Raw genomic sequence first — 12,917 nt, 5'->3', positions numbered from 1 at the left:
AAAATAAATGTACGGATAAATATTACAATGGTAATATTGGAAATTTCACTAGATCAACAAAACGTAAAGTAAAATAAGTGTTCAAAATTGTTTTTGTCTCGCTTACGTGACATTGACCATTAATTATCGCTTGGATGAAGTCACATTCACGTGACGCTAACTCTCGATGCCACAAAGTACGGGAACCAACATCTCGAATCTCTCTGTCTAACTACCTCTAAGATCGTTTCAATAGCATCGTTTCTATTTAAATATTCATACATTAATTATCGAACTTCGCCATTGCAGTCTCATGTAGTATTAACCCTTTGCGGACGAAGATTCTCTGAAATATACAAAACCCTCGACAGATGAAGCTAAATTATATAACAATTACTTGAACAATAGAAAAATAGGAAACTATGAGACTATGAAAATTTGTTTACAACTTAGACTTCCAAATATGAAAATTTCATCTCGTCGAAATGTCGACATTTATCCGCAAAGGGTTAAACGGTTTTCAACTTAGCAGTATTGAAGTATTCGGATCTTTTCTGAAAGTATTGGATTGTCGTGTACAGGTCTGTCCGGCCACTTGCCCGTAATGCCGTCGCGGGCAAAGGTGATTGTTTTGTGTACTACTTTGTAAGTATGCGATAGCGATCACCCGCCTTAACACATTACGTACCGGTAACGAGAAATCTCGTTTTTATATAAAGACACTTAGCTATGCAACTTCGCTAATTACCACAGCATTGAAAAAACTATAAAATTTAATTCGAATTGATTATCTATTTAAAATATATCACATAACAATATGATATCTGAGTTTTTCTATGTATAGTGATGCAAGTTGACCTCAGTGAAAATTGCCATCCGCACAATTCAGTTTTCTGAAAATTAGCCGGTACGCGATGTGTTAACCTGTTAACAGTGGAATATAATTTGAAAAATCTCTTGTTTTGCGCGTAATAAAATGAAGTATGTATATACTCGCCAAACGCAGGACGAATGCAGCCAGGGTGTATTTTGATAAAAAACCAAAGCAAAACAAACGCTGAAACGTTGAAACTTGAAACTTGAAACTTGAAACGTCGTTAACTGGTTAACTCTTTGCACTCGAGAGTTGACTCTCAGTCGCCATTTGATTGAATAGTACAAAATTACAAAGTGTTATATATAATATTAACCCTTTGCGGACGAATGTCGGCATTTCGGCGAGATGAAATTTTCATATTTGGACTGCTAAGTCACAAGCGGGTGATTTAATTACTCGAATAGCAAGAAGTCAGTACGTAGTTTCCTTTTTTCAATTATCTAAGCAATCGATATATAATTTAGCTTCATCCGCTAAACGTTTCCTGTACTTCGAGGGATCTTCGTCAAAGGGTTAACTCTTATATAATGCATTAATATGTGAAATATTTATATAAAATAGCTTTGCTTTTTAATTTACGCATGCTTTCTCACTAATTCGTTTCAAATGGTATCGTCCATGTCTCATCGGAAAGTGTCGAATGTTTCTAGTGAAAAGCTTCCGAGTGCAAAGGGTTAAGGCTGTGACGCGCGGAGACTGACACAGGTGTATCCCCCCGCTTTGGGAAAGTATGCCAGTGGCTTTGCCGAAAGCTCTACCCGTGGGCAACCTCGGTTGCCCTTGCCCGCGAAAAAACCTGCTGAACGGGCCCGGTCTCGTATCTCGGACTGTCGGCCGCGGCTGCATTTACATAAGTACTTGTACGACTTCGGTCTTCCACCGGTTGAATCATCGACCATACAAGCTCCGATCGTGCGTATTCGTTGAAAAGTTTGGTCATTTTTCTGTAACCGGTGTCGAATTATTCGTCGATGACGGTGCTGGCCTCTTTCGCGCGATCGACACAGCGCCATTCAAACTAATCGGTTCTGAACCGATTACGCTGACGATACGTTACTTGTCGGTTATGTAATCATGAACGCCGCTTTCCCCGCCAAGCGTGGAAAATTTCGCGATATCCGAACGCATTTTAAGTTACGTAACTGCAACACGAATTCGAAACATTTTCGAACGATCTGGCGCGCTTGCAAATTCGTGCTTGAATAAATCCGCTAAATTATTTATGAGGTCTTGCGCGCGTTACAAGTCCTCGTTGAATTTTCCTTAACAATGGTACGGTTATACTATAACATTTCTGCGCGTTGAACGTTTCCACGGAAGAGTATGGTTCTATCTTGCCCGTCTTCTCAGAAGATTTTTCACGTTTTCACGTTTCCACGCTACCGCTGCCGGCCACAGTCACGATCATGTGATAATACCAGGAAGCTTTACCCAAGATTCCGTGTGCTGATCATACCATACGAACGTTAATAACAGTCTCGATTCTACTTCAATCTAGTATCTAGTAATTTACAGTAGTAAAAATTACACTTCTGCGCCATTTAGAAGCGGTTTCATGTTTGCTAATAGATATTTAAAATAATGGCGTTAATAAGCATTAGAGCAAGTAATAATAATAACACTAACCATAATAAGTTACATCAACTTTCATAGACGTTCTTCCGTGAGCGACTAGCGAAATGTCATAAAAATATGAAATTATCTGCCAGTCGGTGCACGATTCGCCATAGATCACATTGATTAGCTATTCCTTCGCCGTCAATTTGTTAGTCGGCTGACAACGAGTAAGCGATTGCGACCGTCGAGTGGTTGTCTTCGCAACCACGTGTCATGTTGTCACTACGAAAATTGAATTACCTTCTGACATATGAATTGCCTATGTTTTTATTTTTATTTGTAAATACAAAAAGTAGTTACAATAATCGTACACATTACCAATCATAGACATCGATTCTGGGTCGTGTATTCGACATATCTTCACATTCTTACGCACAGCCATCGACAGGGTTTTTTTTTTTAGCAATTTCCTTCCTTTTAGCAATTCGAACAAAACTAGAACTTTCTGTTTTCCTCAAATGTTTTATAATGCTTTCTATACCATGATTGTTTTCATTAGTTACAATATTACTGATGACTCTGATTTAGTTTTCTTTAGCAACAGAAATGAGATTTTGTAACTTATGGATGTCAAGGTTCAGACTCGGCGAACCTTGTTTCGTATTTCCACGTTGCGAAGGGAAATTGCTTTGTTAGTTTGCACTTGCATACAATTTGTATACAAAAGAAACTCAAAAGTATAACGCAGTTAATTGTTCAAAGACTAACTGGAAATAAATAGTTGTTTCGAAATAGTACAGTTGAAAAGTTGTTTCGAGAAAAAAGTTGTTTCGAAATAGTACAGTTTTTTCGAAACACTGCATCACGCGACGCACAAACGTCTGATTTACAGCGCACCACGGTAAACAAATACAACACGTAAAACAAAAAGGTGGAAATGCGCGGAACTTATTTTTTTTTTTGGATCGCATTCAGGAAGCTTTACTGACCGAATGCTCGGACGCATCCTGATCTGTAATAAGATCATTCGTGAAGTACTACAATTATACGAAACGTCAATGATGTATTAATCATGTTCGGAAAATGCCTATTTATCGGAAAAACTTTCGTATCGGAGAGAAATTGACAAAAAATTTCCAAACATGTAGAAAGTGTTGAAAAAGAATTTCAAAAGTAAAACGCATAGTCGAAAAATTCCTAACTATCCGTAAAGCTTGGCACTTTAAGAGTGACCAGAAGTTAAATAAATATTCCTACATTATTCTGCATATATTCAGCTGCCTCGGACAGCAAAAATTTGGCAACATACGTAAAATTCCAAAACTGACGTTTGCTTCGACAGATCGGGCGAATACTTTACTGTCGCGTGGCGACGGTCGTCCGTCTAACCTTTTCATGGAGGAGTGTGCGTGTGTTAGTAAGAAAAGATGGGTAAAACTTGATTTTGCCATTCTGTGCATAAATCTTCAATTAATCCTCGTTTGCTATCGCGGAGTCAGATCAAACTTCATTGGTTCATGTATTTTCTACGTATAAAATAAAAATATCCTTTTTCTACAATGTATTAGATAACATTAATGACATCGATTAATTTGAAAAAACAAGGGAAAATAAGCCGTGTTATCAGGTAGTGTCGATTTAATTATTCAAATCGAGAAATATTAGTGTAATTTGTTATTATCGCAATCGTCTCAGTAGGATCGCATTACGGAGGCGAATAAACGAGATCGGTTCACAAATGGATCGTTTATTCGAACCCGATGACAATCAGCGGCCCGATCAAATACGAGGTCAGCGATTTAGAAAGTCGAGTTTTACATCGCCGAGGTTTACGATGAATAATTACACGGCTACTTATGTAATCGAACAGTTAGAATCTTATCAGGCCCTGTAATACGCGCAATCTACGCGCTTCGTTAATTGTCGGGAAACATACGACATAATGCATGAAAAATATACATATTTCTTCGACAGAAATATTTCTTCTTTTAACCTTCATTTTTAATAATAAATAGTTTCCGATGTGTTTTGTTCTATTGCGGAAATACAAAAATTTGTAACAACGTGAATGCAAATATAATAATATGCAGGGTATCCTATAACGGTTGATTCGACCGAAAGGGAGTATCTCTACGGGCAAAACTAAATGACAAAGAAACAGCCGAAGTTTATCTAATCGGAAATAGATTAGAATATAAAAAAAAGGAAGAATTCAGTTTGAAGGTTGTTCAAGTTCTTCCGCACTTATTGTTAGTTGATTACCAACAGAACGTGTTTACAATGTGGGATAATACTAGTATTTATTCAGATGTTATACAGTAGTATGGCTAGAATACATCGATCAGACGCTGCATTCCTCTGCTTAGCTATGTACTTATTGTTAGTTCGTCGTTTACGCATAAATATGTTGTGTGACATTGAAGCAAGTCAAAACTTAGATCCCTGTCCCTGTGCGCAAACGATGATTATACGCAGACACTCGTGAGATATTAATTTAAATAGGTTATCCTAATTGATTTTCTTGATGCGAAACAAAAGTTTCTCTAAGTTAGTATTACAGACAGTTACATTCACGTGACTTTTCTCGTATGTTTATTATTTTACGTATTTGTAGTGCATTTTTACTTTACATCTGTTTTGAAATATATCTGATGAAACGACAGAAATCTTACGTCGTTTGTCTCCAAGCAACCATTACACTTGTCAGCGTTATATACATATACCTCACATACAAATATATTCTTCGAAAATCTGCAACAGTTTAAACGCGAAAAATTGGTCTTGAAGCGGATTTCGGTTTTGGTTGTGGCCCTGATCCAAATGTTGGTCCCAGTTCGAGTTTCGATCCAGATTCTGATGCTGATCGTACGCGCGTTGCAACCACGTATTCGTCCTGTCGACAATCGCGATCCGAATAAAAGAAGAGCACTTTGCGGGTTCTCAGACGAGGGTGGATTACTGCCAGATAGCGGCGGTGTCGTGGAGAATGATGTTGTGGTCGGCGATGGCACCTGCGTGAACAGCGGGGTGCATCAACATCATCAGCAACATTTCCAACGTCACCGTTACTATCGAGAACAGCCGCAGCTAGGGGATCACCGGCAACAATACCAGCAACGACAGGAGGAGGAGCTGGAGGATCTGCTGTGCTTTCGTGGACCATCGGCTCAGGAGATGGTGGCCCAAGAAATGGCACAAAGTTACACGCAGCTCCTTCATCCCAGTCAGGAGCCGCAGGAGTTTATCTCCTTGGAGGAACTACAGCCGCGTATTCACCAAGAAAATCATGATACCCGCGGCCAAGTCGTCACCGGAATGTCATCCACTGGTGCCCAACTCTATCATCAGCATCAACCTCCGCGCTGTTACTATAGTCTCTCGGCCGTTCAAGAGTAAGTGGAAAATCCATGCGTTGTTGTCGTGTTGAACGCGTTCGTTGTCAAAAGGTTTGTCGTTTCTTCGAGTTAGATTCTACGAGATCAAACAATTAATAAAGAGTTTACATGCAAATATTTTTTGACGTTTAGCTTTATAGTTGTATAGGACCCTTATAACAGATAAGTGTAAAGGGCGTAGAAAAGTCCGTAGAAAATTAATCTTGACCTTCATGTTCAAAGTCGATATTTCTTCCTTATTGCAATGTATTCGAATTCTTACGAGGAAAACGAATGTTAAACAAATTAATATTTATTATATAAATAATAATGACAATCAAATTTTCGAGATCCTTTTACGTGTAATCTGCTTATATCCTGCTGTCAGCTGTAACACACCGTGAACAGTGTTTGACCCATATTATTTTGACTTTAAGTTTATGACCTGCCCCGTAAAACTACAATATCCTGCTAATGGACTATTTCGCGTTTGGCGATATGGATTAAACACTGTCCGCGATATATTGTTTCACTCTGTGATATGAATGGGTTAAATAGCAAGGTATTTGTCTACTACAACGGCACCTACCCACAATTCTCGCCATATCTGACCGCAGAATAGAAACATGTTAAATACACATCAAGTGATCTCGGGAATTTATTGAAGTTTAACATTGTTCCTCAAGAAAATGGTCGAATTCTGAGCCATCGTTCATTTTAGATCTTTTTCGTCGTGGTGAGCAGAAAGCATACATTGCAATAAAAAAAGCTTGATCCTGAAAACAAGAGTTAATGTCAATTTTGAGTAGTCTTTTGTTACGGTTCTTCACCGACCCACAAGCGTAGAATCACTTTAAGGTGCTTTTTACACTTATTTTTTATACACCCTCTACGCAGTTTTATATTCCCAATGTTCCATTGTCACGTATACGTATTAGTGTTTTCTTGGGAGAAATCGGATCGATGTGCACAAGGAGATAACCAAAATTTCGAATATTCCTGTAAGATAAATTATAGGTGTCAAAACAATAATAATGAAGATCATACAAATGTGTAGGTAGTGTTATATCGATGATTAATTGAAGCTTGTATCTGTTACAACCAAACGTTGGACTGATTCGTCACACCACCTTACAAACCGAAAGTACACAGAGGCAAGGAGAAATGTCTATCTGCTATGCTCGGGATACTTAGAAGATGAAGATATTAATTATCATCTTCCGTGAAATCAGTATTTTAATTCTTTTCTTACTGAAGATTCTAATAATCAGCTAGCGTCAAATATGTATTGTATGTTAAGGGGTGATTGTCTTGAAGGGTTATCTCTCACCGATGAGCGCTTCACGCATCACACATAATTATCTTCAGACATTTCTATTATTAAACAACTTTGATTGGATTTGCCTTTGACATTTGATTCTCCTGGAATACACGTGCTTAGAATTCGGTACATATTTCCTTTAACACGTTAAATCCCAACCAAATCGAATTACTATAGTTCGTTCAATTAAACGATGATTATTTGAAAACATTTCTATATTATAAATAATGCTACCTAATGCGGTGCCATTCAGCTATATCAATGTGCAATAATAATAATGCAATTCAAACAAGTGATTCAATGTTATATTTCTGTCATTTTGTGTATTTTGCTTATGAAATCCTGCGGCATTTAACGTGTTAATTCAATCGTAAGGATTCATGAAAGGAAGAGAGTTTTGCGTTTTCTAAAAGCAAATAAGCTTTCCCTGAGCAAATTTTGTCTATGCGAATATAAACACATTCGTTGGTAACTTATCTGGCTGGATTCACATCGGATGTCGAAGTTTCTTTAATTCAACACTAACTGCTGAAAGACAATATTTTAATAATGTACATAATACTCCTTTGAAATAGGAGGGTACATGGTACAAAACAGGGGATCGATCGGTCACGTTAGTAATAAATATATTAAAATGCACGTATATTATAATATTCACGCAGTTACAAAGTATTTCTATTGTTTTCCTCGTAACTGGTAAATAAGCAGGTACCTATTTAAGTACCGTTGAAAGTTCACGTGATGGCTAGGCTGAAGAATGCGGGTCTGATTGGTCGATTTCCATCTTATTTACGATGCTAATTTGCTATTCATCGTTACGGTTACGCGTGACCGATTAAAACCAGAAAGAACACAGCGAAAGACCTCCGCCCCTTTGCCCTTGGAACGTCCTGTTAGACATCGAGTCATCTCCCGACACGTTACAACGATACAGGGTACTAAATTCATAACAGAGTAGAAAGTTGTATTCGTTACAAATAATGAAATAACATACGTAAGTTTTGCATATTTCTCTTAGTTTTAGTACAAATGGACGTAGCTTTGCGGCCTGCTGTGTACCGTAGAATCAACGTATTTCGTAATGAATCATTCATACATGGTTAAATTAATCCTTGCGGACGAAGGTTCTTTGAAATGCACAAAACCTTCGGCGGATAAAGTGAAATTACATATCGATTGTTTAATTAACAGGAAAACAGGAAAATACGTGCTGATCTCTTGCCGTTTCACTAATTACATCGTTTGTTCGCGACTTGTTCTTCCAAATATGAACATCTGATCTCGCCGGAGTGTCGACTGTTCGTCCGCGAAGAGTTAAGTGAAAATCAGGTTTATTTACTTGCATGATCTTTCAAAGAATCAGACTCATTCAAAGCGAACTTTATTCTCGGAGGTCCGTATCTGAGAATAATGTAAATCTTACCATATTTTGAAGAACACTACCGTACGTTATTTCAGTTGATTTGATTCAGATAATATGAAGTCGTGTAGCATGAAATGTCGGGTTTTGCGTGGAAAAAGTGAAACCTTGTTTCATGTTCTAAAAGACGTTTATTCAATGAAAATATGCTCCGTTCGATTCGACACGCTTCTGCCAACGTGTTTTCAACGAGTATATTCCTTTCTTAAAAAATTCTGAATCTTTAGCATAAATAAATTCTAAAGACATCATATCGCAAAGAAACATCATCGGAACGAAATTTTGCGAATCAATGCTGCACCGTTCTTTCATTCAGTGTTATCTTGAAATGCTTTGCTTATATTTAACTGTACGCGATATTTATGTATACTATTCATTAGCGAGATTGCGTCGAAAAGAAATTCTTATCGTTATTTTATTGTTGAGTTTTTATCGAATGCTGTTCGTTTTATATGACAAATTTCGTTTAACCCTTTGCGGACGAAGATTCTCGAAAGTATGCAAAACCTTCTGTAGATTCTGCCAAATCACACATCGAATTCTTGAATAATATAGGACAAGGAAATTATGTACTGGTTTCTTGCTGTTTGAATAGTGGAATCATTTGTTTGCAACTTAGTATTACAAACATAAAAGTTTGATCTCGGCAGAGTGTCGATGTTCGTCCGCAAAGGGTTAAAAGGCTTAACCACGAAAGTGAGTGCTTGTTTTTTTATAGGTACAATGTTTCATTTAACGCTTAAATTCTTAATTGTGCGTAGTCACTGTGAATTTGTAATATATGATAAAGCAAGTTGCACTGAAAGTGCTGATCTCAGAGAAAAAATACTGATTTCGTGCAGATTATAGAAATGCTTAATCATTATTGGTTTGAACATTTTTAATTTCAATTCAATTGCCGTTGCACGGCGAGTTATGCATTTTTTAATGTGTATGAATTCTTACTTATTTTACATTTCGATCGAATAACGCGAAGTAGAAATGAACGTGATTGCATGAACAAGCATGCTTATTCCACTGTCCTCGCGTTACGCGTTTTTAACTATTTATCAAATACAATTGTTACCGATGCCCTCGCGTTAGCCAAGCTAACCGAAGGTTTCAAAGTGCTAGGGAGCAAGGCGACTCTTCGGCGCGCGACAATAACAAAGGACGGAAGCGAGACCGAATGCGACGGAGTGAGAATTGATGGAATTATAGAGAATTTTCTTTTCTATCGGTGAAATAGTGAAATACATTGGTTATATTTTACAATAATTATACCATCTTGCAGATATTGCTTATTTTATTCTGTACCTCATACACGTAACAGGTAAGATACACATCTTCTTCAGTTTATTTCGATTTATACTCACAGCAGTATTTAATTAATTTGAAACGAGACATACAGAATTTTAAGATTTTCCGAGACGTAACTATTGATTCTCCCATTGATACGCAGAATCGAAAGACGAAAAAAAATAAACATTTTCTTGTCCAAGCCGGGAAATCGTGGTGGTGGTGTTCTGATAATGGTTCAAAGCTTTTAAGTATTTTAACGAGGCCTTCTGTTTTAGCTATTTCCTGCATTATATTGATGGTTTAAGTTATTTAACCGTTTCACTGCTGAATGTTTTGCCAAAATTGCGAAGAGCGCGACAGCACTCCTTTTTTGTTCGTTAAAAATTAATTTGCTCTATTTGTAAAAAGGGAATTCACACGCTTCGCATAGCAAACCACTCGTGTAAAGGATCATAAAAAATTATTTTTGTTAATTTGAGTGAATTATAAGTGCTTTTTACTAATTTTATCCACAGAATGAATTAAAACAAATTTAAGTAAGTAAATGGTATTTTTACAAATTTTTGTTATTGCAACGCAATATAAGTGAGTTTATCGTATGAAAAGTGTTTTCCATTTTTTCCTATACACGCGCAATTAGTGCCGCAGTTTTGGCATATGTCCGAAAAAATCCGTCAGCAGCCAAACGGTTAATATTAGGGATACTATTTCTGTATCATCGTAGTCGCTATAAATACGCCTGTAATATGCGTTGCGTATGGGAATCAGTGTATCCAGTATAAAAATATCACACGTCTTGTCAATATTTGATTTCTACATTGGAGTTCTAGACGGCTTCGGTCCAAGAAAATGTTTGTTTCTTTTCGTCCTTCAGTTCTGCGTATCGGTGGGAGGGTCAATAGTTACGTCTTGAAAAATCTTAAAATACTCTTATGTCTCGTTTCAAATGATTAAATACTGTCATGAATATAAATCGAAATAAAATAAGCAACATCTGCAAGCTGGTGTAATCATTGTAAAATATAACCAGTGTGTTTCACTGTTTCAAAACAGTAAAATTGATAACGATAATATAGCTATATTATGTACAGTTTACATATAATCATAGAAAGCGTTTTTTCCATGTTTTAAATGAATATTTAAATGAAGTAGTTAACCGCGCTACTCATCTTCTGCTTACATTTTACTTTGTAACTCAAAAACGAATTATTTGATAATTATTTAGCTTGGACTGTTTCCCATCGATTTCGATGATTTCTGAATATGTTTTCGGATATGTTGTCGGGAATGTGATTCTAAGCAAAAACATGTTAAAAAATCATCGAAATCGGTGGGGAAGATCCCAAACTAAATAATTGCCAAATCGATTTTTGAGAATCGCAATTTTTCTGAATCTTTTCCACTTTGACAAACACGAAAAATGTGAAGAAATTGCGTGAGCAATAAATAAATGACATAAACTTATACACCGTCGGAAAGCTTGAATATTTTATGATTTCTTGGTATCAGTCTTGGGTCAATATCGTGTCTGCATTAAAAGTTACAACACATAATAGATTTTGCAAAATACATACTTTGACCTACCCCCTCCGCCGTAACCTTGAAGTTCAGGAAAAAAGTTTCTGCACGGAATCAACGTTAGACTGAAAAGACTATCAGTATGCAAAGTTTCAGGAAAATCGATCTCGAGTAATTTTGGCCTTTTGAATTGACGCCTGCGTAAAAAATGTGGTGAAGCTGTCGATATACTGCGCCCACACCCGTCTCGATGATTTCTACATATGTTGTTAGAGACATGATTGTGAACAACTTTTTCCATTATATGTTGCTCACGGAAGGCTTTAGTTTCCGAGGTAATCGCGAAAAACTGTTGCTACCACTACACTGTTGGGATCCGGGTGAATGACGCGAAGTCCGATTCGTTAATAATAATTATATTTCGGCGTTTCAACGTATTTTCCAGATATAACGTTGAAAGAATAATTATCTATTATCCTAGAGATTCCAATTCTATACTAAGCTTTTCGCCAAGGAGGGGATGTCGGTGACCCTTGGTACCTGATGACTCGTTATAGATGACTAGTCCTGGATGAGACATTTGCGTATTTTATCTAGGATTTCGGACTTGTGAAAAACATTTGGACGCGGCGGGTCTAGGACGCTTATTTATGGTGCGTCATTAGGTTGGTCATCCAACAACACTGAATTCCATATACGTTAGCACGTTCATGAGACGACGACAAGCATAGCCGTGCCAGCTGTCGACTTCTCGAATTTCGCATGGGTACGCTCCTTTACAAAAGTTTGGACTCAATTGCATATGTAGTACATAAAGAAATGAGATATCGGTATAGGCGAAGCTAATTTTGTTTGGGGCTGAGAGGGGCATTTATTCTATAGTTACGCAAAATTCATTTCAATATTGTAGGGTACGCTAGAGATTAAGGTGTGAATGAAGAATGTTTATAACCAAGCGATAGGAGTGTAGGGCATGCGAGAAATCAGGGTGCAAATGAAAAGTGTTTATGACCGAGCGATAGGGATCGAGTGGATGAGAAGAACGTTTAGGACCGAGTGACAGAGCTTGAGAGATCGAGGTACGAATGAAGAGTGTTTTGCGGATCGAATGTTAAAGACTGTGTGAGTGAGAGGATGAGTGCAAGAGAAAGATAGAGAAGTTGGGAATGAAATAAGATGCGCGAAGGCAGCGACTGCGGGGGCAGTCTGAGGCAAGCGTTGGAAGAGTCAAGAAGTATTAAAAGTGTATTAAAACCCAGAGAGTGTTGCTTATTACACCTCTCCTACACAGTACACACATTGAAAATCCTACAATATTAATATAACTCTTGTCGGGAAGAGTACACGCAACCTGAGAAGGTCGAGGACTGATTGGTGCAAGCCGCCGCCAAAGCGACAAGCGACTCGCGGACGCGCCCATGAATACAGAATTCAATGTAGTAGTAGCAGAAGTTTTTCGCGATTATCTCGGAAACTAAAGACTTCCGTGAGCAACGTATGAAGGAAAAAGTTGTTCGAAACCATGTCCCCAACAACATATTTCAAAATTATCAAAATCGTAAAGGGCTAAGATCGACAACTTCACCAAAT

At 37.5% G+C, this 12,917-nt stretch overlaps 1 protein-coding gene and 1 long non-coding RNA gene across 9 annotated transcripts in view; one reads left to right on the top strand and one right to left on the bottom strand.

Annotated features, from left to right (window-relative positions):
- Positions 1-12,917, top strand: part of cyc (basic helix-loop-helix ARNT-like protein cyc) — a 145,932-nt gene that overhangs the window by 43,743 nt on the left and 89,272 nt on the right. For 3 of the 5 annotated variants that reach the window (XM_031978013.2, XM_031978011.2, XM_031978014.2), the window contains exon 2: positions 5,358-5,805. The exons of the other annotated variants lie outside the window; for them this stretch is intronic. In XM_031978013.2, coding sequence (XP_031833873.2) covers positions 5,358-5,805 — 448 coding nt within the window. The remainder of the gene's footprint in view (positions 1-5,357; positions 5,806-12,917) is intronic. 5 annotated transcript variants of the gene reach the window in all.
- LOC116427550 (uncharacterized) overlaps positions 5,743-12,917 on the bottom strand; it is a 39,921-nt gene continuing 32,746 nt past the window's right edge. For 2 of the 4 annotated variants that reach the window (XR_004235100.2, XR_012999245.1), the window contains one exon: positions 5,743-5,884. This is a non-coding gene — a long non-coding RNA (uncharacterized LOC116427550). The remainder of the gene's footprint in view (positions 5,885-12,917) is intronic. The other 2 variants (XR_012999244.1, XR_004235103.2) reach the window with 2 other exon arrangements.

The sequence above is a fragment of the Nomia melanderi genome, chromosome 8 (genome assembly GCF_051020985.1).
Source record: "Nomia melanderi isolate GNS246 chromosome 8, iyNomMela1, whole genome shotgun sequence".
Taxonomy (NCBI): domain Eukaryota; kingdom Metazoa; phylum Arthropoda; class Insecta; order Hymenoptera; family Halictidae; genus Nomia; species Nomia melanderi.
Note: the sequence above shows the minus strand (reverse complement) of the source record. Positions and strands in the feature narration are given on the sequence as shown.